This window comes from Rhodnius prolixus, unplaced genomic scaffold (assembly GCF_049639745.1).
Source record: "Rhodnius prolixus isolate KJV_2025 unplaced genomic scaffold, Rpr scaffold_1, whole genome shotgun sequence".
NCBI classification, from domain to species: domain Eukaryota; kingdom Metazoa; phylum Arthropoda; class Insecta; order Hemiptera; family Reduviidae; genus Rhodnius; species Rhodnius prolixus.
Window position 1 is genome coordinate 61,453,508 of NW_027411581.1, and position 25,577 is coordinate 61,479,084.

The 25,577-nt window shown below is 30.7% G+C and overlaps 3 protein-coding genes and 1 long non-coding RNA gene across 7 annotated transcripts; 1 reads left to right on the forward strand and 3 right to left on the reverse strand.

The window, feature by feature from the left end:
- Positions 1–241: 241 nt before the first annotated feature.
- LOC141450739 (trehalase-like) lies at positions 242–9,181 on the reverse strand. The gene is made up of 12 exons (XM_074121474.1): positions 6,609–9,181; positions 5,551–5,656; positions 5,310–5,417; positions 4,287–4,462; positions 4,072–4,172; positions 3,793–3,956; positions 3,305–3,566; positions 2,586–2,752; positions 1,230–1,413; positions 930–1,129; positions 602–737; positions 242–349 (listed from the first exon to the last, which is right to left on the reverse strand). Exons 1-12 carry the CDS (start codon positions 6,785–6,787, stop codon positions 300–302), a joined length of 1,833 nt encoding a protein of 610 aa, XP_073977575.1. The 5' UTR covers positions 6,788–9,181; the 3' UTR covers positions 242–299.
- A 154-nt stretch (positions 9,182–9,335) lies between these two features.
- Positions 9,336–12,793, reverse strand: Cyt-c1 (Cytochrome c1). The gene is made up of 8 exons (XM_074121717.1): positions 12,638–12,793; positions 12,361–12,408; positions 11,689–11,837; positions 11,396–11,528; positions 10,669–10,833; positions 10,231–10,359; positions 10,004–10,123; positions 9,336–9,877 (listed from the first exon to the last, which is right to left on the reverse strand). The coding sequence occupies exons 1-8, from the start codon at positions 12,713–12,715 to the stop codon at positions 9,770–9,772; spliced, it is 930 nt and encodes a 309-aa protein (XP_073977818.1). The 5' UTR covers positions 12,716–12,793; the 3' UTR covers positions 9,336–9,769.
- A 301-nt stretch (positions 12,794–13,094) lies between these two features.
- tral (LSM14 family protein trailer hitch) lies at positions 13,095–24,693 on the forward strand. Of its 4 annotated transcripts, none has more exons than XM_074121602.1 (9): positions 13,095–13,422; positions 14,125–14,279; positions 14,769–15,021; positions 18,762–18,927; positions 19,911–20,016; positions 20,876–21,149; positions 21,488–21,695; positions 21,880–22,117; positions 22,982–23,037. In XM_074121602.1, the coding sequence occupies exons 1-9, from the start codon at positions 13,299–13,301 to the stop codon at positions 22,994–22,996; spliced, it is 1,539 nt and encodes a 512-aa protein (XP_073977703.1). In that variant the 5' UTR covers positions 13,095–13,298; the 3' UTR covers positions 22,997–23,037. The 4 variants fall into 4 exon arrangements, with proteins under 4 accessions (XP_073977703.1, XP_073977725.1, XP_073977708.1 ...); XM_074121624.1 differs by having other exon boundaries at positions 13,098–13,422; positions 14,769–14,994; positions 18,774–18,927; positions 22,982–24,693; XM_074121607.1 differs by having other exon boundaries at positions 13,102–13,422; positions 18,774–18,927; positions 22,982–24,693.
- Positions 14,801–16,250, reverse strand: LOC141451177 (uncharacterized). Its single transcript, XR_012456572.1, has 2 exons — positions 15,830–16,250; positions 14,801–15,059 (listed from the first exon to the last, which is right to left on the reverse strand). It is a non-coding gene; the product is annotated as an uncharacterized lncRNA (long non-coding RNA).
- Positions 24,694–25,577: the final 884 nt, after the last annotated feature.

Below are 25,577 nucleotides of genomic sequence, written 5' to 3' on the forward strand. Positions count from 1 at the left end.
AAAGAAAGGGGCTTAAAGGAATAGGCAATTGACCAAATAAGAATGTCAACCACATTTGAAGTTCCTGGTTATAGACTGTTAAGAAAATTTCGTATCACTGATCCATTTGGTTAATGTACCGAAAAGTAACTAGGGATTTATAAAAATTTTTGCAGTGAATCAGTAAATTATAACATTTGATGAAAATAGAATCATTTACTTAATAAAAACAACCTTCTGAATACATCCAGCTCTTTTATTATAGTTTTTTTACTTTTATTCAAACAAATCAAGATGTGATACTGTGATTAAATGTTTTTTCATCCTTGAGCATTTTTCTCAGACAAAGGAATCCATTCTTTAAAACGACCTGTAAAAATCATAAAAGTACATTTAAGAAGCCCAGAATATTTGGATCAACTTCCATATTTCTTTCCAAATGAAAGCTGTCAGTATTTTTAAAATAATATCGTTAATCACTAAGTGAAATGGGAAGCTTACTTAATAATATTCTAAGTTAAAAATCTTGAATGTGTACCTCAGCTGCAATTAACTAATACATTTTTTTGAGTTTTCAAAATTTGATTTCGAAACAGAATATTTTAAAACAACTGATACCAACGTTTTGTGTTGTAAGCTCTTAGTTCGCTGCCCCATTGATGTAAGAATTCAAGTATAATTCCATTTGTCCAACCAAACCCTTGTTGAATGCCGTACTCTCCGCCGTCTCCTGTACCTCCAATGCGTGTGGAATCGTACTACAAAAAGTGATGGCATCAGTTGCGCTTAGTAGGAAGATAGCTTCTTAACTATACTAGGTAAGAGGAAGTAATACGATCGTGACAAAATTTGGACTACAAGGTTTCACTAAAAATATTCGTTTGAGGTCCTCTCAATAAATTTGATATTGAATAAATAACAAATGTATGATGCTAAAAGTTTTGATTAACCTTCTCAAACATCACGCCAACTTGTTTGTAAGTTCTATAATTGCTGTGCACCCATATATCTGCAAAGTGTAGAGCCAAGTCCTTTGCCTCAAGTGTTCCAAGGCGATCCAATCCTTGTATTAGAAATGCTTGAGAAGGAGGCCAAGCATTTGGAAAATCCCATTGTTCGCCAGAGAATTCAATGGAACAAGGAGCTCCTCCTAAAATGGAAGCATTTTTACAAAAATAGGTAACAAATTTCAATAATAAAACATTAATTACTAGTTAATTCAATCATAATTTGAATCAAAGTGCACTTACCAACATATTTATCCAAACGAAATTTGTTCATGTAATCTATAACTCGATAAGTTAAGTATTGTTTATCAAATGTATAAGAACCCGTCCATAATGGTACAAAATTTGAAACATAATAAAAATTCCTCTGGATATTGTTCATTATATCGTAATCTAACCATATTCCCTCTTCTTCGTTCCAAAGTAGCTAAGCAATTTAGTTGTTATTTATAATCATTTATTAATTCCTTTTTATTACAATAAATCGACGGCAAAAGAAAGCAAACCAAACATTATTAAATGTAAAATTGGTTATTTTAATATTATTTATTATTAATTATAAAATTTAAGCAAGAAAATTAAATACGGTTGAAAGTAGTTTGTGAATTTATATGAATTGCAATCTGGAGAATCTGAGAATTGATTCGGTGTTTAACAAGAGAGAGAAAGAGAAGTGTTCAGTCGAGAAGTCAGGGCTCTGTGTGTCCCAATGTAGACCCAATCAGAACCGTAGGCTTAAGTTTCTATTACTATTCTCTTCTCATTTTTATTCACGAGGTATGACTCTGTTATGTTATTTTTGGAGAATTAATAAAAAAAAGGATGGGTGTTAATTATAGTAAAGGAATACAGTATAAGAGTTTTCAGAACAGATTTTCTCCTATTTCACCATCTACTATCATTAGCCATTCTCCCACCTCCCATTCTAAATATCTTTCACCAGAGATTTTTCCTCCACTTTCTGCATCTTTTTGCTTAAAACGTTAATTTTCTGTATTATTTTTATAACTCTTAATAGAATATTGAACTAGTCCATAGCTAGATGCTTTTCTTTCTGAAAGGGGTATTCAGACCTGAACAGTAGCAAGATGTTATAAATTAACTTTTTGTTCTAATCAAAATATTGTCGCTCTGTAAGTACGGACTTCAATTTACCGAATGCATTTTTTTCATTAATATTTCTCAATTTACAAGACATCACCTTTATTTTTAAGGCAGTCCAGATATTTGAATTGTGAAATTTCTTGAATTTTTATGTCATCTACCATACCTTTTTCTCTATTTCTTACCGACATCTACTAAGTTTTGGTAGTATTTATCTATTTACCCTATTTTTTGTTTTAGCTTCTTTATTTTGTACATCATTTCTTTTTTCTTAAAATCTGAGAAATATGAGTCTAGGTTTAAATTTAAAAGCTGATAAGTTCAAGAAACGGATGAAGGCAGAAAGCGTTAGCTAAACTAATCTAATCTGGACCACCAACCTTAAATGTTAGAAACTCAATAAAATATTACCACCAACATAACTACTTATAGTTTTCATAGATTAAAATTGAAAATTCATTCCCACGTTAGAAATAGTTTCAATAAGCTACTTACCTCTTCTATTGCCAATAAGAGTTCATCAGCTAAAACTTTGTAATGTCTATATTTGCGAGTGTTTCCCAAAATATTGTACCATTTGGATAGTAGTAGAAAATTTTTGTGTAACAGGGCATTAAGATCAATTGGTATAATATTATGTGTTTCTATGTTGCTCAAATTTCCTATAAATTAGAATGTTTTAATTTATTTTATATTTGTTTGAATATTGAAATTATTTTTTTAACAGAACGTACTTTACTTTTTTACCGTTTTGAATTATTAAGGTGGATTAAATGACGATTTGTTTTTTTTTTAATTCGTCATCTGAAACACTACTTCATAGAATGGATTTTTAACTTTTATTGAGAGACTTTCTCTAATTGGCCTCGTCTGTTTTCTTGAAACTTTGAACTAGATTAAGTGATCTTAATCTATAAATTTTATATGAATAATTTTTTTTTTGTTTTTTTAGTGCAGCTCTCGAGGCTGCACTAAATGCAGTTTTAAAATTAAAAATAATGAATATTTTTCCCCAAAACCTCTCTGAAAAACAATTCTGGGTGCGCAATGAATAATTTTCCTTACCATCATCTTGAAACTAACAATATTTCATGAATGTATAGACCCTGAAAAAAGGGATCAATTTGCCGAAAAGAGGGTAAAAAAAAGAAGGTCTTTTAATTTTCTATCAACTTTAATTCTTATAGTTCCTTAAATTATTATAGCGTTCTTACCCCTATTTTGTCCTTGAAATATAAACCATCTCGATGAAAAATCCCATCCAGCTTCGGCGGCCGACTTTACAGCACAATACCTTTCTCTTCTTTGGCTTTCAGTGTTTTCTAATTTACTAGAAAGAATATCTTCTTTATAGGCTTCTGGCCGAGGTCCTGGTGGATCGTAGGCAACATAGCGGTACACTTTGTAGAAAACCCCATTCTTTAATACTTCTGCGCTGCGATTATGTACCCAAAAATTTATTTCTTTGTCCAGTAGCTGGAACATTAAAATGTTAATTAATTTTGTATAAGATGTGAGCTCAGGTTGGTAAACTCTTAATGATGATTTTATTCAAAGAAATTTTAAGTGGAAAATTGGATTTTATGCGCTTCAGGTTTGTTTAGAAGTAATAGAGATATTTCAAAGCAAAGAGAATAATCCAAATGAAACGTAATTTATTATAAAAAAGTTGATTTTCAGCCTTGAAATTTGATAAACTTACCTCTATATTTTCTTTCAAGAACTCCAAGTCATTAGTCAAATTGAAATACGATTCCATCATCATTGTAAGCATTGGTGGTTGAGATCTTTTTTCATAATACACTCTCGTACCATTTGGTACATGACCTAATGTCTCCACCAGATACAACATATTCTTCAATACACCTACCAGAAATAGCCATAAAAATTGAACTAACCCATCAAAATTTCCTTCAAACTTTTGTTTGCATTATTTTAGTGAGAGAAATAAGTTTGTTTACAGATTTTCCCATGCAACTACCTTTTGCTGTTTCAACCATATCACAAGTGAGAAGGCCATTAACTATCCAATATGTATCCCAGTAGTATAGTTCTGTAAATCGCCCACCTGGTATAATAAACCTGTGTTAAAAAAAGTTAAATTACAAATTTATGTTCATTTATAGATCATGTCACGGATGATGGAGATTTTGTTTTTTTCTACTTTACTTACTGAAAATAACGATCTTATCTTACCCGTTAGGTACATATATCAGAGAGTATCTGTTTGAATTTATTTTAACATCTTCACTCATCTTTCTAGCAAGCATTTTCCATAGAAGATGTAAATCTTTGGCAAACATTCTTAAATTGTGATCGTAGATTCTATTTAATATTGAAGGAGATTCTACCCAGTCTTCAGGATTCCATACCTTTTGGAAATAATTGTTTTTTAACAAAAAATTTAATTAATCTTGACTTTCAATTTTTTTTTTCATTTCTTTTCATTTTATGTCATTTTTGTAGAAACCGATAACTCCTTATGGTATATCGACATTGTAGCGTTTCCATAAGCTCGAAAAGAGCTCTAATAATTGATCCAAACTTTATGTATGGGACAAAGATCCCGAACAGCGTCTAAAGGTGCCCTTGGAAAAAGGAAACAATATACGTAAAAAGCATTAGATTTCTGCAAGAAAAATTTAGGGAACAAAGAGTTATTATAGATCGAAAGAAAAAAAATCCCCATAAAGATCAAAGAGTTTTTCTGATCTATAGGCATCATCTGACTGTGCTCGTAGAGTTAGTGATTATCGACTCATTGAGGATGTTAGCCCTCCCACAGTATAATATCTCTATCTGTAAATTATGAAAGACATATCAACTTCAGTAAGGATTCATACCAATCTGACATGATCTTATGCTTTTTTTTTTTTTGAGAAAACTGCCTTATTCTGGTATCGCCTTTAATTTTAGATAAGTGTTTGTCAATCACTAATCAACTCTGTATATTCTTATTATTAACATACTGTGCCTTAACAGATTAGCAGCAATCAATATTTTTATGAGTTAGAAGATAATATTAAATAAGTAAAGCTCAGTGGTTAGAGTGCCGCATTCCCACAAGGAGATCCCGATTTCGAATCCATTTGCTGGCTCTTACATTTTCTTTTCCTAGTAGCGTAACGAAAGAACAGGCCCGCATGTCGATAGTGCACTAAAAAAGCCCCGGACGCAAGGACTTAAATTAAAAAAAAAAAAAGTATGTAGTTAATTCACCTCTAAATCTTCAGAAGATTCAAAATTATTTTTAACGAACCTTAGTATCTGGCTTTTTGGAATACCATTTGGAAAATGATATTTTAGAACAGCAAAATTTCTGTGAATCTGGAAATAATAAGTGTTTTTCAGTTTTACTTTTTAAAAAAAGTTTTTTTTCCCGTTTAGATCATTTAATCGTTGCCAAAAATTAAATCACTCATCTACTCATCTAAATAAAACAAGTAATAGAAAAACCCACTTCGTGTGGCTCGAATTTCATACGTAAATCCACAAAAGTTTTGGAATCCTTGTATATTTCTGCCATCTGAATGGTTTCTAAGACTTCCCCATAACAGTATATTGACCTGTAAATATGTTTTTTTTTTTTTACATAAATATAATATTTTCTTTACCAAAATTATACTGGTAACTAATACTTTATAACTTCTTAAAAATTGTTGGCTATTGGATACGTTGTTAGGAAGAAAAAATTAACATTTTTGTTTTTTTATTCTCCTAAAGATCATTGGCTTTCATTTTAGAGCAAAATTTGTTTTTTTAATCCGATGCCAACCCTTGGCAATTTAGCCATTTTGTTCCTTACGAGCAAATACAAATTTGCTTTCTACAAGTATTATAAGTGTTTGGTTATAAAATAGCTGAGACTTCCCTGAGACATAAGTTTATTGGTTTGTGCTGCGCGTCGTTATTCAGCATTTCGGCTCACTTCTATTCGCTGCAAATGTTCATTGAGATAGGCATATCTAAATGATATTCCTAATAATTTGTAATAAAAGCAAGAAGAGGCTTTTTCTTCAGCGTGATGCCGGTGCATTCCATTTAGTGCTATCTTCTTCATGTTGTCTTCTATAAACTAGCAAACATTCTTGTACAGTAATAGATCCAAAAGGCTGCTCCTTCCCAATACTACAGTTGACCTGCCCTTCCTTTGTTGAAGAAAAATGCTTCAACTAATATGTGCAAGAAGTAATGCAAGATCACATAATTCTTTGGTATTATTTTTCTTTAATAACACAGGAAAACTTAGTGACATATGCAGTAAAATTGCATTTTCGGTAATAAGCTTTGGTCTAATTTGACAGATGCGTTTGTGGAATCTTAAACAATATCCAGTATTTACACTGATGCAATTTTTAGTTTTTTAAATATTTTGTACAATCATACAGAGAAAAAAAAACAAAACAAAAAAACGGAGTCCGGTAAAACTGCGGAGGCATCTTAGTATTCATCATGATCTATGGAATTTTAACTGTGAAAAGGCAAAATTGTTTGTTACAAAATTTGAGACAATTTTACCTTTTATCTTTTTGCTGTTCGGACAGGTAAGAACAGTATTTTTTTTGCATTGTTAAACCCAAACAACATGAATTCTTTTCATATTTTACCACTGCTACTGAACTAGCTTTCCGAAAGAAAGAGAATTGAATTGTAATGTTTGCAATGCCAGTAATTCGCATGAATTTATCAGCATACATTTTTATTTATGGCTATTTCAAATAAGATTTTTATAAGTACTCGCTTAAAATCACAACAGCTGTGTTCCATAGTATAAAAATGTTTATAAAAAAAAAGTAAATATCTGGTTTGCAGCACTCTCAGGATTTCTTCTTAATAATAAAATTCTGGTTATAAAATAAACTAGTATAATCGTTTTACATCATTATAAAAGGAAGGCGAGTTCCTTAAATTACGAAAACTATACGATTCCGAAACAGAAGGATGAACAAAGAAAATAATGCAGAGTAATTTAATGCGATTTTTTTTTTTTTTGAAGAAGAATAGTTCCTACTTTTATCTTAAAGTTTCCTTCTAAGTGGCTGATCCAGAAAATAAGAATTTCATAAGAGTTATAAAAGAAAAATAATTTCTTGGAATGCTAAGTGGATAGTTTCCGAAATTTCACCAGGTAAAAAAAAAATGTTTTAAAAGCAATTTCACTAGGTAAAATATCATGGGTTTATTATCTAAATTAGAAATTTGCCTCGGTTAATGAAATACTGGGATAAGGCGAACTGATTTGAATTGTGTGCAGCAAATTTAGTTGAATTTTTGGCCCTTATATTTTTAAAGTAAAAGAATGTTTTTATTTTATTAAATTGATTTGAAGCTCCAAGGATATTGAAAAATTTGTTACAATATTGTTCGCAAAGATAAAATGCTTCGTAAAATATCTTCCAACTTTATTATTTATTACTATTGAATACATCCTTATTATTTACAATTGTGGAATACCTTTTTAATTTTGAAGATTTTTTCATTTCCTGTTGCAGCCTTAAGCTGCATAAAAAAAGTAAACAATTATTAAGTATCATTGTTAAAGCACTGTATAACCGAGTTAGCTGTAGTTACTCGTAGCTGGCTGCCTGCGTAACCACGCCAATCATATAAAACGATACATTAAAAGGATAATTATGAAATTAGAAAATTAAACATTATTCTAGGGGATATGAATCATCCACGACTGCAGTTCTTCAAAAATTGTTAATCATGTCAGATACACTAAATTCACGGGATATTTGGAAAATATGAGAGGTCAAGATCCTAACTTAGCCAATGGAACGCTTTCAAACACAACTTTTAAAATATGTTAAATTTTCCCATGAATTAGAGCTTAGCGGTCCAAAAGCTCCTTAAGAAGTTGGAATTCTAAGTAATGGTAGAAGGTAAAATCAGACCCATATCTAAACCACTGTGACTAACAATACAAAGCTGAGTTTATGAAGTCAATTATATTCAAAACTAAACCATTAACAACTAAATCATTGGCTGAATTTGTAAATGCGGAATGAGCATATATTTTTCTTTGTAAATTATGACTTCGTTACCCTTTTGGCCTTTCTAATCCGAATCAAGGCCTGAATCTGATACTATAGTTCAACTTCAAATAAGAATCTAGTTAGAAGTAATTTCTAGGAATTTGTATAATGCCTTTATTCCCCCCCTAAACACACAATTTTTTTACTTCTCGAACCACAACCCTACAAAATCATCTTAGGAAGAACGGTTTTTTTTTTTTTTCTTTCTTTCACAGATTTTGCAAAATGGATCATCCTGTAATTACCAACAATATTTTAGTTAAGATCTTAAGAGATGTGTTTCTAGAGGACGTCACTAATAATTTCAGAAACCCTAAAAGGTTCACACAATTGTCAATTTTTAAAAAATTAAAAGAAAATTATTCTAAGAGAAATATAGAATAAGTGCGCAATTGATTCAATAATTATCTGCGATTTATTAATCCATATTGAATGAACAACTCAGTATTCTTTCATCTTAATTAAAAAAAAAAAAAATCATTCAAGATTCTTATTAAATTTTACCAAACACTGCTCTTAGACGCTTTTCCTACATTCATTCATGAAGTATCATGTGATTCATTTGAAATTACCAAAACATTTTGGTAAAGGCAATACAGTTTCTATTAATTTCAATCACAATTTGTTATGAATCACTCGTTTTCTCATCTTGTTGTTTTTTTTCTGAAAACTTTTTTCGAATTATGTTCTACATATTTAGAAAGCTCTTCATCAGTATATCAATCAAAATGTCTTGTCTGTTGGCGAATTTTCAAAAAAGGAGCCGATATTCCAAGAGTTAACAAAGATGTTTTCTGCAATAAATATTTGAAATTAAATTAACCTTCAATCAAAACTCACAAAGCTTCCGCCATTCTTCTAAAAGAAAGAGACTCCCGACGAATTTTGTGACACAAAAAATTTAATCAACTAGGGAACGTGTGCCTATTTATATTTTGATATGTATTGTTTGCGCAAATTTGTTTTATACATTTTATAAATATAAAATCTATTGTTTTAAAGGATCCCTCTAAAAATTAGAGTATTCCAATGACTAGAAAATTAATTTAATAATTAAAAAACAAAAAATACAATCAATGTTAACAATTGTTGAATTAAATAAAACTAACTGTAACCCTGCTTTATCACAGATATTTCAGTTTTAAAACGATTTTAATACTTCCTCCTAAAAAAAGGAAGAAAAAGCTTATAAATAAAATAAATAACATCGGAACAACGTGTTTATTTAAAATACAATAGCTTAACACACTCCAATGGTTTTTTTCATTTTTTTAACATGAATGCACATTTGAATTTTGTACGAAATAACTAATAATACAAGCACTGAAATGCAGAAACCTATTCTATTTTAAAGAAACACTATTATTACTGTTTTTATAACGTTCGAATTCATAATTTATTACGCGATTATTTAAAATCCTGTAAAATGGCTAACAACTTTTTACTGACAAAAAAGCTTTAGGTAATATTTTGAAAAACGTATTTACAGTAAGGTAAATCCATTGAAAAAATAATGGATAATTTTTTGAAAATAACACCCAAAAAAGAGCTTAATTAACTTTCACTACGCCTGTAGAATAGTTTCAAAATAAAATTTTGTGAGCTACAATTTCAATTTAGAACTAACAACCTGGATTCCTCTTAGTTCTTCGGTGGTTGATAAAATAGCTTTCTAGATTTCAACGAACTCCATTTGTGTCTTTTCCAATAAATTCCCACCATAGTAAAGAATGTAAAGATTACTATCACCTGTAGGCAGAACAGAAATAAAAAAATCTCAGACATAATTTATAAACATATGAAATAGAGAAGTACTCTCTTAAGAGAGAGAGAATATATAAAATTTAAACAAATATTTAACTAATTAAGGCCAACCTTAATTGCCATTTGCTTTCTTAAGTCATGTTCTGGTTCAGAAGTCCACTTTAAGAAAGTAGCTATATCTTTCGCTAGTTGTGACTGTGTAGCCGGGGTGCCGTCAGTATATTCGATTATCTTTAATAACAAAATAAATAAACGTTAAATTTAGAAATACACATGCGAATTAGCAATCTTCTTATCCAGGTATATAAACATAGAAACCAATATTAAATTTAAAATACCTCATTATACAACGCTTGAGCCATGCTAATCGCACCACCTGGGAAGTAGGGATTGTAGTACTGTCCCTCCCTAAGGACTATACCGGCTGGTGGATCACAATACCCAGTTAAAATGGAGAATATGTAATCCTGCAAAACATTATGATTCAATGTACATCACAAACTTTAATCAGATAAGACAAATTTAAACCAAATAGGTCCTTTTAACTATTAAAATTATCATTTCATAAATCATTAAAAAGAAAAAGGACAGCATTTTCAATAAAATAATATCCACTTTGTAAAGAAATGTTTACAAAGATACAAAGGAAAAATCTCGCAATTATGGTGCACTTGTTAAGTTGTAAAACAAGTAGATATTAAATTAATTTTACTTCTTTTCTTTTTTAATGAAAAATCACTGTTACTTCAAGATTAATTCTTTAAATTTGTGCTTACCTCTTCACCATGTCTGCCTGGTGAAATATAAGTTAAATCTGGAGGATAAGCACCATTGTTGGCAGCCCTAGCAGCTTCTTCATTTGGATAAGGACTAGGGAAGTGATCTGAGAGTTTCCCAGGTCTTTTGAACATTTCTCCAACATCGTTAGGTCCATCTTCAATCTTATTAAAAATAACATAACTTATTGAACAGATATGTAAAAACGGTCTGTAAAAGATTGATGGTAGATAAATAAAAATAATATTAAACTTCTAAAAATAAATACATAGCATAATTAATACAAACTAAATAAACAATTTGACAATGTTCGTCCAACGTTTGAAGGTATAACCTGCTCGGCTGCAAAACCAAGTTTTTGTGGATTATAACTCCTGTCTGGCCTCTGAGGAGCAAACGTTCTTTCAAAATATGTACTAGTAAATTCGTATTAAGAATAGTAATCGTGAAACAGCGAAGTGGTACAACTACTGCTGGGAGAGGGGAAGCTTAAGTAGTTAGCTTTATGGAAAAAATACAACTTAAAAACTAATTGGTAGTTGGACGTTAAGCCCCGCCTGAAAAAATAGGCGATTACTTTACTTACTTTTTTACAACTTAAAAACTACTTCGTGGATTGTGAAATGTGGGAAGTGTCAAGACATTGTAGTGTCTTTAGGTTGGATATTCGCAAGAATGCTATGATTTCTCTTCTAGAGGATGCGCCACGATAAGATAAATAATTACCAGCTGTTCTTCTGCTTCCGCCTTGGCTTCAGCCTCTGTGTGAGATACTCCCACCAAGTTCCTGTAGCAAACGTACTTCATGCTGTGACAAGCCGCGCATACGTTCTTGTAAACTTCATAACCACGCCGGATACTAAAAAGCATAAGGAGTAACGTAAGTTACTTTTATCACTTTACAAATATCAAAACGTGAGAAAGGAAATTGGCTTTGATTTTTGGGTCACATGACCTCTAACAGTAAGTGAAATAACAGCATTGGTGCAACTGTTACAGTTTATGTCAGGAAGACTTACCTAGCATGATCTAATGAATCGAAATAACCCCTGTGACTCCAAGGATATTTTGGAGGATGTAGTTCTAAGTCCGCTGCACTAATGCTCTTTTCTAGGGCCAAGATTAAGGCTCCTGCTCCTCCAGCTAGCACGCCCATCGTGGTTAGCAGCTGTTGATTTTTAACACATTATATTCTACATTTTTTATTTTGAAAACATCAACATGAATAGTAAATAATGCCAAAGAACGCTGAAAATCTAATTAACAATATACTAGTATATTATAGCTTGCGAAGTAACCATTTAGTGTGCCTATTACTACGTGACTCATTCTAGTTAGTCTAAAATCTCTTATTTTTGGAATGTGGCAAATATGAAATAATTTAAAAAAAAGGGAAAAGCTGTGGACACAAATGTCTAACATTAATAGTAAATGTAATCTAGACAATTACGAACCAATGTAAAATGGAAATTAGTTATTACATATATAAGAATCATCCTAAATTGGCTATACATTGCGCAAATAACTACTAATCACTAAATATTTAAAAACCACAAATGCTACAATTTGAAGAAAATAAGAATAATACACTTTCTCTGAGCAAAGATATAAAACTTTTGTTTTACGTACAAATAATATATTTTTTAAACTTATCTATTAAAAGAAATAAAGTGAAAATTTTGAACACTTACAGCTTTTCTTCCCCTTGACCATCCTTTTGCGGTAGAGTACTTGCTTATCTGAAACGTTAGGACTGCTTAATATCGCCAAACAAAACTTTAATAAAAATATATGTACGTATTTTAAGGATATATGAATATTTTTTTCCCCTCATGCAATTAAATAAATAGAACTCAAACAAAAATTCAGATTGATTCCGAGACCCACTTTTTATAGAAAATGAAAAGGACAAAAATGAATTTGGCCATATTAATAAAAACGCTATAGAAACTTTAGTTTGAAATGTACCTGTACAGGGGTAGGTATCGAGTTAGTTCCTATTCGTAAAAGTCTTGTAGCATATATTCTTCCAACCGTGCTCGCCATTTTGGGCAGTGTGGTGAAAGAAATTTTTTCTTGAAGTGATCAAAATGAACAATAATTACAAATATTCTTTATTTTATTAAGAAGGTCTTAAGGGATTATAAAAAATGTGATTAGTCTAATAAGATGTAAATTAATTTTTTTAAATACATGTATAAAAAATTGAATACCAAAAAATTAAGTTGAATATTTTATATTAAAATGAATGTTAAATAAGATATAAATATCAAGTGTTATTAAACAGTACAATAAAACATTTTTGTAGATTTAATGTAATTAATAAAGTATTAAAAGTTAAGAGATATTTAAAAAAAAAATTTAAGCAGTAATTATTTTTACGTTTAATTATTAATCATCATTTTATTATTTGTTATTACTGAAATTTGCAAAAGTTATAAATTGTATAATCTTTTCAATTATTTTACGTCATAAAAGGTGCAGAGAACGCTATCTACAGGTCTCACACAAGCTCGGTCATCATTACAGTCAGTCGCCATTTTCGTTCTGAGTGTGTTTCTGCGTCAGTAATGTGAATCGGATTATATTGTAGTCATCTTGTAATTTCTTGGTTCACTAAAGTTGCAGAATGTCTTCAAGCGATATGCCCGAATTGGGCAGTAAAATAAGTTTAATATCTAAAGCAGATATTAGATATGAAGGCAAATTGTATGCTGTCGATCCCCAAGATTGTACTATCGCTTTAGCCAATGGTATGTTTCACTAAAACTTAATTTCCCAGTCACAATTAATAAAAACTAATTGTTACGGTTTAGAGTTCAATATTACATTTTCAGATAGGGAAAAATTTCATTTCATAAATTTAGTTTTAATTTTTCAGTTTTCCTATGGCCTAACTAACGGTTTCACTTTACCTTCAAACTCTGTTTTCATCCTCTATTACCTAAATTCATGCTAAATGCAATTGCCAAATTGTTTCCTCCTCAGAATTTATTAAATAGTAGTTTTCAACAAAAAATTAATTTAAAAGTTTATTCAATTGCTAATTTTCATTTTTTGAAGTGCTATTTTTATTACAATTTTCTTGAACGTATTTTCTTATAACTTATTTTATATAATTTCTTGTTAGCATTAAAAATGGTGCAGATCTCAAATTAACTTTTATATTAAAAATGTTGAATGTTAAAATTATATCAGTTTTTTTTGGGGCGCTAGCTGTTAGGTATTATTTCTTACTAAAGTTGAATTAAACCTTTTTTGAGTTACTCCAGGATTGGTTTGTCTGTGCCATTCATGTTCATTCCTGCAGCAGATTGCAGTTTAGGCAAAACAGCATTTCATTGATGTTTTACCTTTTATTGCAATTACTTTTGAAAATGAGATAGTTGCATAAAGTAAATAAGTTTTGTTGTTATTAAAACTTTAAATAATAAAATTTGATTAATTTTTTACAGTGAAATCATTTGGTACTGAAGATCGCAAAGCTGCAAATCCTGTCCCAGCTCAGAAGCAAGTGTATGATTATATATTGTTTCGAGCAACCGATATTAAGGACATTAGCGTAGTCCCTCCACCACAGCAACTACTTTATGATCCAGCAATAGTACAAGTAATACAACCATTTTTTAAATGATTATTGAATCCATTTTCACTCCGTATTCTTAAAAAGCAAATATAGTTCTTAAATTAGTTATATAAGTTTTGTTAGTAATTATAAAAAACTGATTGATAAATTTGCGAAGCTAAATACTATTTTAAAACATTAAATGGCCTTAAGTGAATTTAAAATTGTATATATTTACAATTTATTGACCTACTTCATCACATTTCTGCGTTCGTTTTTTTTTTTTTTTTAATGGTGGGGCCTTTTTATTTGTGGTATTGAATAACAACACAAATCTAAAGTTTTAATGGAATCCACGAATTCTTGTATGCATTTGTGTTTCAACTTATTAAGTTAACCGAATACGTTGGAATACCAGTCTCTATTCTCTAAAACGCGTTTTCTATTCGAGTAGTTCTGCCATAAATTCGGTATTGAACAGGAGAATGTTTTGGTGTATTTGCATTTCTCGCATAACAATTTTATTCTTTTTAGTTATCTGCCCCACCAAATTTGGGAAGTCGATATGGAACCGGAACTACTGCCTCTACTCATGCAGGAAGTACTGCTCCAGTTGGCGATCACCCAAGTTATTCACATCCTGTCCTTGGAAATATGGGGCATCAATCATTTTCTACGGCGCCAGGTGCTGGGACTGCAAGCAGTGCAGGCTTTAATCCAATGCATTCTGGATTACATAATTTAGCCAGGCCTTCACCAAGTGAGTTTCTACACCATCACAACAACGGTACGTAACGGTCCAAACACTTTAATCCTTAGAAGTTGCTGCAGAAAGACGCATTATGGTTTAGCTTGCTTATGGTAGTGGAAGACCTTTCTTTTTTTTTTTTTTTTTTGTTTATTCTATCAACAATTCACTTTGTGAGGATTTTAACTAGAATATCTACATTATCTTCATATTGCTTTTATAGCTTTATTGCTTTTATAATTAATTAACCTAAATTGGCGAGCATTATGGGTTGCTCTTATATGATTACTTCCTTGCTTTAATTATTGTGTTTTGTCAACCATACTTAAATTCTTTCTTTTCCAATCTGTTATTGTGAATTGAATGTTTTTTATTAACTCATGTACAGTTGATATATATTAATAATAAATATAATGTTGCCTTTTGAAATTATTGAACATCAAAGTAATCATATTTTATTTAATGGTATTACTTTTATTTCACGCTTATTTGAATAAGATAACCAATTTAAAGTTTTGAGTAATGATGCCAACATTCATTCATTCATTAAATTAAAAACATCTTTTCTTTTTCAAAATGTATTGGCTGGTATAAACCAAAATGCTTGTTAATGCACAAAGTAGATGTATACGCAAATGAAATGTAGTGCTTTGGGCTTTATGACCGTTGATAACAACTTTTGCATTTTGGACATTAACTATGCTAATTATCTTTTTAAGAAGAATGCATTTCAATGGAAGCAACTAAAAATTGTGTTACTTAATTAAAAAGAATTTATAACTTTTTTTTATATATAAATAAATGTAGAATTATTGATTGCAATAGTATAAAATTCAAATTTACTAACGTAAAATCTTGGAATTTGGCTAGTTCTGTTAGTTGGGATAAATTATATTGTTTCTTTAAGAGTCGAGAACGCAGCAGGAATTTAAAAAAAAAAAAAATTATTCTATTGTGTAAATGTTGCCGGCAGAAATGTACAAGCATGGCATTTCAGTGATGCTTAGTTACTTTATAAAATGTCTAATGCGAAGTATGATTTTAAAACGTAGCTCTTACCAAACAATTTTAAGTTTAAAAATTAAAATAAGATAAGAACTTTTTTAGTGTTAACTTTCAGTAATAAAAGTAGATTAATCAGAAGATACACGATAATGGAGTGACACTACCGGCCTTCTACGATCCACAATCCATGCTATTGTTACAACATTCACATATGCTTGTTGTAACAGTTGTTGCAGCTGCGAATTTCAATAAAAGATGTAAAAAAAAAAAAAAATCAAGATAACCTGTACTATCTTTAAAATTTTAAGCCAGCTGTTATTTCTCACATTATTAGTAATAAAACAATGAAAAAAAAAATTATAAATATTCCGTAATTTATTTTATCTGCTATTGAAATTAAATTTTTTTGGGAGAAACAGTGTTTTTATAAGTTACTATGGGTAACTTATTGGGTTAACTCTGATCGAAAAATAGTTATTAACCAGCATTTTAGACAGTTTGTTGCATTTTCTAAGATAACGAGATATTAGATGAAATGCTAGGATTACATACGCTGCGGGCAACATATAAGTCACAAAAAAATACCTATTAATAAAATATTGATCAATTAAAAATCAATTGTTAATCTAAAACTCGATGTAAGAGATTAAAACCTAACGTACTTTTATATTATCGCCACATTTTCTTCTCAAAGCAGTAAGAATAAGAAAAAAAAAACATCTTTTTACCAAATAATGATTTAAAAGTAAGATTTGCTGCAGTAAAGATTTCTACTTTATTTTAATTATTAGGGAATTTCTTGACGAATCTAATTCCAAGGCCTTCAGGGATATCTGCCTCTTTGGAGGAAATGTGATATTGTTTTTATTTTTACCTTTGATATAACTTATGTAAATAGTTGATAAGTTAAGCTCTAGCCTCGCGAATTCTCTCTCTTATACCATGGAGGAACATTTACTTTAAGCTTCCAAAATAATTATGTTTTTACGAACATTATAGAGTAAACATTAAATACGCTTGTAGATACATGCGCCCATAGTCGCTTTTTAATTACCAAATACTTTGCAACACTTCGCAGTTTTCTGCGTTTTCTTTCATCATTAGACGAGGCGAGAATCGACATGCTGAGAAAGCTCATTTTGGGTCCTTAACAGTAATTCTGCATAAAGAAACTTAGATAAATTTTAAATTAGAACCTGCATCTGTATTCAGTTTTAGTTCCAGTGGTTAAATATAGTTCTTGCCGAAAAGTTGTCCCCAGAACACCCCTTAATTGAACTTTCAAAAGATAAGTAATTTTTATTATTGTGATAAATAAATTTGCTTAGAGTTGCATCTTCACAAATATTTTATAGAATTTAGATTTTTTTTTTTATTATTACTTTGTTTATTTTTTTAGCAGTTTGCTTCTCTTGTATTTTAGTTACAACTTGGCTAGAGCTTTTTTATGCTTTAATCAGCATGGTAGTATTTATTTATACTTCTTTATATTATTATTATTATAGTTTGCGTTCATTATTATCAATGTAAAATTCCAAGTAGATTAGTCAGGACTTGATAAGTGTGTAAGCTTGACAACAGTAGGAATTTCTTTTAAATAATAATAATCACTAATGGCCGACGATGCACCAACAATTTTTTATTTTGTTTTGTTTTTGAGTTAATGTTTTTCAATTCAATTTTTGGCCCATCATTAAGGAATGTAGCTGTGTTTAAGGTCTATTATTGTAGTTAGCAGTTGACTGTAAAATGTGTGAATATCACGAACGGAGAACACTGAATCAGTGTTGTTTACCAGATGCATTTCTTCTTACAAACTTATAAAATTAAAAAAGTGTTTATTCACCTATCAACTTCATCAGATACTTAATTCCTCGGTAAAAACAATGATTAAAAAAAAATAAACTTTGCTTATAAATTTAGAGATTCGAAATAATATTACATCATGCCATATGTTCCGAGCAATAAGTATAGAATGTATTCCTTTAAGAAGTGTTGTTAAATATTACGAATTATGAAAAACCTAAAATGTAACTAATATACATCAGGGCTTTGGCATGAATACTTACTTCCTGGTTGCAAAGAACCATGAATCCATGGAATCTCCGCCAGGTTTCTTGCCAATATTCATTACTTTCGGTTTCCAGGTTGGTCAAATTATCTTCGACGTACATATCCCCCTTTCCGTTACTATGGATGATGAGGGCTAACTTTGTCATTAAGTCAGCGAGCCTTATTGAATATAACTTTGCCCGTTATCTTGAACAGTTATCTCAGTTTCACGGCAAATCCAGCTTGCGCTCTAACCACTCTAAAATCCTACTTAGAATTAATTAATAATATCTAAAGAAAACTTGAAATTCTAGAGATTTATTTGGCCAATTGGAAAGTGCAAGATCTTTCTTTTGGCACTTAAGGAGGTACGATTCCTTCGGTTAACTGTAATTTTCATGAGAATAATTTGTGCTCCCCACTTTTTAATCGTATTAAAGACACCCTCTAGTAATTAAAAGCAGAGGGAATTGAAGAATCTATCCGAAGTTTGCTATCGTGGCTTTAGCACAGTTCGGCAAAATTTGTAGCAATAAAAAAATAAATTCTAGCAAATTCTATCGCTAAAGAATATTAAACAAAGTAACGTGATGCCTTACCTGTACAGATCATTGGTTACTTAGTAGCAGTTTGTAGTGTGCTAGTGACAATAAACAGATACTCTTACTACTTGCTCTGTTAGTATTTAGAATCTGAAGAACTACTACAATTGATGTGTTAAGAATGTGTTCTAGATTTACTTACCGGTTCCCGGAGCGGTTCTCCTGCTTTACGTAAGCCAAGTCCTACTGTAGACCAGTCTACCCAGGCTAATACTCAACAAAGACGTCCAGTGAATAGTTCACCACAACACCAGCAAAAAGATCGCAATCAGTCAGTATTTTACAGGTTAGTTATATTAACAGAAATAATTTTATTACTCTTACTTCAATTAAATTACTTATGTACATTAAGCTAAGAACAATATTGCCTTACTGTACTTCGCTGGGTTTCCCAGTTTTATCAAGGGTTTAGGAAGTTAATTTGAATCCAATTTTTTGTAGATTGATTGAATAACTCATTTTTAATTATTAAGTTTCGGAAAAATTTACTAATTTATATAAGATCATTCATTGGAGTAGGTTTTAATTTCCGTGTTTAGTATTTCAGCTAACTACTTTACTTGGGCGAAACAAAACTATGCGTTTTTTCACCTTAAAATTCCAAATGGTTTGCTAACCCTCCTTTTATGCTTACTATTTGAGACGTAAGCGTCTGTTTATTCATAATTTGTGAACGCAAAGTGATTCAAATTTTATCATTTTGTTCATAACTTAATTTGACCAAAATTCCATTAATTTCCGATACCAGTACTAAGATCATGTATGCTTTCATGCGAGTTTGGTTATGCGTAAGAAGTGGTGTTCAGGAGGATTATTATGGTGAGAGCAACCCACGCGATCCGTAATCTAAGTAGACACTAGTCGCGTGACAATCAGAAACCAGCTTAGAGCTCTAATGTTTGCACCATCCCACACTGCAATGCTTTCTGCTAAATTTGGCTTTTCGGGAGTGACTTCGGTCAGTTGAAATAATTATTGTTTTATAATTATTATTTTTCGGATTGTTAATGTAAATTTCTAAGTAGTTCTTACAAAAAAAAGACCGGTCCCCAATACTTCATTAATTTCGAAAGTGACGTATTTTTTCAGGCGGGCTTTACGTCCAACTATCAAATTAGGCGTCGTGGGCGGAGGCAACTAGCAGACATACATTCCTATAAAGTCACTTTTTTCTAATATAACCTCAAATCTGAAGCTATTTATACATGATATGTTGTTTGCTTGATTAAGTTCTTTTTCTTATGTTTGTATTTCTTATTTCATTTTAAGAACTGGTAATAGAAATCAAGATACAAGGAATCAAGGAAATACAAGGAATAATCAGAGAAATGATCAGCAGTCCCAGCTACCGCGTCAGCGGACATTCAGCCAGCAGGTTTGTTAAATGATCATTAATCATATGTATGTACAAGTCCTGTACATTAGATGCATTACTTTGTAAAATTTTCAAATTACAATTTTTAGCGGAAATTCATAATTTCGAAACAATTAGTTAATATTTTCTCTTTTGTTTTCATGTTGAACAAAATTTTTATTTCACTCGCACCATGAATAGTATTCGTAAGAATGGACAGTTTGTGTTCAATTTTTTTTTTTAAGTGCAATAATTCCATTATCAAATGAATCCTATTAAGAGAGGTTAAATTTGAAGATGAAATTTCGAGTGTAAAGTGCCTTACCGGAAGTACCAATCTACTGAAGGGTTTCTTTACATTTGTCACATATTCTCGAAATTGGATCGTAGGATTTTCTCCAACTTCGTGTACACATTGCGTACTGGCAGTCCTATTTAACTTTTATTTAAATAGTTTATCTACTTTTTTGTTGATAGTGCAAAGTGACGAGGATGGTAAAAAAGAAGTTTCTTCTTCCAACTGCCACTATTTCAGTATTAAGTTTGAGGAAGGTTTTAAGTTATGGAAACGTTGTTTTAAAGCTCCCTGACTCCAATATTTTTTAATTGTCATTTATTTATCGTTTTATATTAGGTGTGTATATATTACGTAAATGTACCATATTGTTGCAGCAGTAATATTCGTAGTTACTGAGTATAAACATTTTTTACATTTAAAACAACAAAGTGATTTATTTGGCGAATATTGTATATTGTGTGCACGATTCGAAATATTCTTATTAATTTCTAAAAACCGCCAAGACGGCAAGGGAGTGCTTATTTCTATTAAATTTGAATAACTTAATTAGATTTAATTAATAGAAATAATTTATGTTTGAAGGGTGGAGGGCAACAGCAACAACAAGGAAGGGGCTGGGGTCAGCAGCAACAACAGCAACGAGGAACTGGTGGTGGTGGTGGCGGAGGAGGTGGAGGAAATTTAGGAGGCAGGCAAAGGACAGGTCGACCTCACCAAAGAGGGGCCGGCAATTTTTCAAGGGCACCAGGAACTGGTGGAGCGAGAAAATCAACTACGCCATTAAAGTTTGAATCAGATTTTGATTTTGATAAGGCAAATACTGAATTCGAAGAACTCTTTGGCAAGATGAAGATTGGTATGTAAATAATATTTATTAAATTTTTATCACATAACTACGATTCATTTTGCATTTATCGGTGTTATGAATGAAAGAAACCTCTTTTAGGGTTTTTGTAGAAGTCTGAGATTGAGTGATTTTATAGAGGTTATTGTTTCAGCGGAACTTTAAAATATGAGACTTTAAAGTACGAAAAACTTTCAGTGAGGTGTGATAAATCATATCTCAAAAACGAAATTTCTCCAAAAAAAACTCAAATCAATATTTCTTTTTGAACCCAAAATAAAGTTTATTGAAATTATTACTTAAGGGTGTTCTAAAAACATTTTGTCTTGTTTTTTTTTTTTTTTTATTAGCTGATGCAGCAGAAGGTGCAGGCGCTGTTAATAATGGTGGAGTGGTGAATGGCCAAGACAAAAGTAAGGATGATTCGGGTAATGAGACTGGGCTAGCTCAAGATGGAGATACTACAGGAGAAGCATCTGCCGAGCAAGTAGTATTCTACAATAAAACCAAATCATTTTTTGATAACATCTCCTGCGAAGCTGTTGAGAGAAGCAAAGGGTATTTTTTTTTTGTTTTTTAATACATTGTTGCAATTAACGTTTTGTTAATAAAAAATATAAAAACTAAAATACATTTTAATTAAATATAAAAATTAGATCGTGTTTAATTAATTAACAGTGGTTACCTAACTAGCAAAAGCATCAGTGACTTTTAATAATGCAGTAAACTAATATTTTAATAGGCGCAGCCAGAGAACAGATTGGAGAAAAGAGAGAAAACTTAATTCCGAAACTTTTGGAGTAGCTTCATCTAGACGAGGTTTATTTGGACGAGGCGGTCCGAGGGGAGGCGGTGGATACTTCTACGGAACTAGAGGTGCAGGTGGTTACTTTGGTTCAAGGGGAGGTTACAGGCCTGGAACTGGCGGTATCTTCAAGCAGCAAAATAAGGCACCCTACAGGAGCCAACAGCAGCCCCAGGTAGACAATTTTGTAATTTCAATAGTTAAAAAAATAATTCCAATAGGAAAGGGATTAGCTATGCGGTTAGTGTACCGGGTTAGAATCCAGCTGCTGGCCTCTTAGATTTTCTCTTCCTAGGAGCTTCTTACAGCTCACTGTCCGGTGGTGGACAGTGTTGTCTGTAACGAGAGAACAGTGCCCGGAGGCCGGCAGTGCACTGAAAAAAGCTCCGGGCGCCAATAACCTTAGATGTTGACGCTCCTTAAATCATTAAAAATAAAAAAAATAAATTCCAATACTGCTGATAAGTAACAAGAATTTTAAATAAGATTATAAAAGCCGGGCACACAGAACGCGATCTTCCGCGTCTGACAGCGATCGTCTATTGAGCGGCGATCCCGTTCCTGGATTGCTATCTATCGAACAGGTCGGGCTACATCTCATACTTTTTTTGTTTTAATTACATATTTAGTCAGAAATAAATTATTCGGAAGTCGAAGTTTTGTCTGTTATATCGGTACGAAAGACGATCTTGAAAGAAAAGATAGCTTTAGCTTTTAACACATTTTTGTAGGCGTAGTGAGAAATATACTTACTAAGTACAATATATTTACAAACTTTTACATCATTGTGAATATTTTGATTGTGAAAATATGTTTTTGTATTTGTAAGAAAGCATAAAGGAGACTTTTATAAAAGAATACTTAAGTGATGCAAGAAATTCAACAGGATACTCGCGATTTGCGTACAACATCGTGATCATCTTTCCTTCTGAGTGCTCTGGCCTAACCCAGTCTTTTTCTTGATTGAACTTTCGTTACCATTCTAGGGAGATTTTATCCCGAAAAATATATTTTTATCAATAAAAAATAATATTTACAGGTGGCGAAAGCTTAATTCCTGCCAGAACATTAAATAAAGGAAGATAGGAACGGAAATGTGGAAGAGAGAAAGAAAACAGTGAGTGAATACTATATTTTATATATGTATATATGTGTATGTGTGTGATTATCATACAAATATATATATACATATATTTATTAAAAAAAATATATAATACTATGTAAATGTGTTTTTGTTTGTGTCAAATATGGGAAAAAAAATTCGTGACTGAAGAATCGGAACTATTTTCGAGACGTTTAAAATAATAATGATACTGATTAATGATGAAAAGGATAAATTTTAGTTGTCCTTAATATCTTCTCGAATGTATTATACGTGTAAAAAATTATAATAATAATGAATAATTGAAAGAATTATAATTATGGCATACAAAAGTAAAACTAAATTTCATTACATTTGTTTTCACTATTTCCGTTGAGTCTAGGACTATATTTTCATTAAATAAGGAACATAGCTATTGTTGATATAAATAACTTGAGAAAGATATGAATAAATATTAAGTAAATTGTGTGATTTTATTTAAGCTGTAACGAAATAATTATTTTAGTGGTTTCATTTTTTTTTTTTTTTTTTTTTTTTTTCCAAAGCAGATTATATCTTTATATCTCTCTTTGATCTTTCGACATAAATAAACATATTTCGTTATTATTAGTTGTTAGGGCTAACAAAAAATATATAAAATATTTTTTTGTGGAATGATGAACAAGGATTGGGTATTTTTGCTTGCTTGTAAATAATTTATGGTTTTTGGTATTGTAAGATGTAGAGGAGTTGCAAAAAGATTGGTTATGATTTTGGTTGGTATCCTTTAGTTTAGAGGAAGAAGCTGGCATTTTTTATGTATTTATTGTATTTTAAAAGAAGCCCTGGACAAGAAAAAAATTTTTTAGAAAATGTGTGTGGCCTATATGTTCTGTTTTTTGTTTTTTTTTGAAAGATCAAGGGGAGTCAGATATTAAAAAAAAAAAGTTGGTACAAATTATAATTATTTTAAAGTTAATGGAGTTATAATTTTAAACCTTGATAATTTGGCCTTTTTTTTTTTATTTATTTATTGTATTTTTTTAAATAAGAAAGAGGGTCCTCTTGCTTACAAAATAAAAATCTTAAAATGGGTGTCTAGTAAGGATTTTTTTTTTTTGTAATTCGTTTTCACCCCCCCCCCCCCCCCACACTTTTTTGTTTAAATGATTATAAATTTATATACGAAAGAGATGAAAATTATGTACATTTAATTATATTTGAGACTTTATCCTTACCTGTGGTATCGATAAGCCTAGCTTTAAAAACAAAAATGATAATTATCTTTTTATCTTACAAGGAAGTCTGCTTACTCCTCCATCTACAAACAATATTTATATGTAAACATGATTATATTTGTATATTTGAGAAATTCATTTTCTTTTCCTCTTTAAATAAATTTATAATAATGCAAACAGGGGTTTTGCGGATAATTTATTTTATTTTGTCTATATATATAATAAGAGTTAAAAAGAAAAAATGACTGTTCATTTATTTTATTTTTTCTTTTTCTTCTTTTTTTATGTTAACGCGAACGTGTCACGCTTAATAGGAATTAAATATTATTTTATCTGTATTGTTTTTAAATTTATTTTTAATATCTTGGTTAGAAACTTTTTTAATTGCATAATTATATCACATTTTTTAAAATGTTAATTTTTATACTTTGCCAATTATTATTTTCTTTTTTTTTTTTTATTGTGCAAAGTTTTTTTTATTGTTTATAGGCAAAGATAAGACCAAATTTAAAGTAGAGGAGAGATCAATTATTTTTACTTTGTGCACAAGAATCAAGAATATTTTATTTTGAACAAATGTGTGATAAAAAATTTAATAGAAAAGTAAATGTTTTTATTTTCTCTACTTAATACCGAAAAATAATAATTCCATTTTTAAAAAAAAATATGTGTTAAATTTTTGCCTTATTTTACCTTTTTTTTTGAAGTACTTAACTAAAATTTTTATTTTCGAATACCTCCCTAACAAAAAGATTGTGATTCTGCAAACTTTTCGAAATTGGTGATTTTCAACAGGAATACATGTTATGCCTCACTTTTTTTTATCAAAGTCCTCTTGGCTGGCTGCGTGTCGATCAGAAGGTAAGCAGAGGCTCATCTTTGTACACAGCTAATGGAACACTTAAAATATCCTTTTTTTTTTTTTTTTTTTTTTTTTTTTCAATTTAAAATGTTACGCTCCTTTCTAAATGACTCTTCACAACGACCTCAACATTCCCTTCATAGACCAACTCGCTTAAGACTAAATACCAAAAATTCCACACTGCTCTCTCGACTAGCTCTAATCCTCTTGTACTGTCTCTCGCCTTCCTCTGACATCCCTAATACTCCTCGCCGACTGAATCGCCAGTGGCCCCGCGACTTCCTTGTAGGTTGAAGACCTAAATTATTACTCTCCTCTCTCCTCCTCACATTTTCCTCTCTCCTTTAGAGAGTGCTACCACTGGGTAGCTTCTCTCCTCCCGCACCAGTTCATCATAGTCTTCATATTTACTTATTGTATACTGTATACAGATTGTAAGTAACAAAATAAATTA

What these genes read in the sequence shown, in the direction of transcription:
- LOC141450739 (XM_074121474.1), bottom strand. Translation starts at nt 6,787, where the DNA reads ATGTATGCTGATAAATTCATGCGAATTACTGGCATTGCAAACATTACA. An exon ending in TTGGCGTGATGTTTGAGAAG is followed by an intron (nt 738 to 929) that starts GTTAATCAAAAC and finishes CACTTTTTGTAG; the next exon opens with TACGATTCCACACGCATTGG. An exon ending in AAGAGCTTACAACACAAAAC is followed by an intron (nt 350 to 601) that starts GTTGGTATCAGT and finishes TGATTTTTACAG; the next exon opens with GTCGTTTTAAAGAATGGATT.
- Cyt-c1 (XM_074121717.1), bottom strand. Translation starts at nt 12,715, where the DNA reads ATGGCGAGCACGGTTGGAAGAATATATGCTACAAGACTTTTACGAATA. An exon ending in CAGGCAGACATGGTGAAGAG is followed by an intron (nt 10,360 to 10,668) that starts GTAAGCACAAAT and finishes AATGTTTTGCAG; the next exon opens with GATTACATATTCTCCATTTT. An exon ending in CTCAAGCGTTGTATAATGAG is followed by an intron (nt 10,124 to 10,230) that starts GTATTTTAAATT and finishes TTGTTATTAAAG; the next exon opens with ATAATCGAATATACTGACGG.
- tral (XM_074121602.1), top strand. Translation starts at nt 13,299, where the DNA reads ATGTCTTCAAGCGATATGCCCGAATTGGGCAGTAAAATAAGTTTAATA. An exon ending in ATGATCCAGCAATAGTACAA is followed by an intron (nt 14,280 to 14,768) that starts GTAATACAACCA and finishes TATTCTTTTTAG; the next exon opens with TTATCTGCCCCACCAAATTT. An exon ending in GCTGTTGAGAGAAGCAAAGG is followed by an intron (nt 21,696 to 21,879) that starts GTATTTTTTTTT and finishes ATATTTTAATAG; the next exon opens with GCGCAGCCAGAGAACAGATT.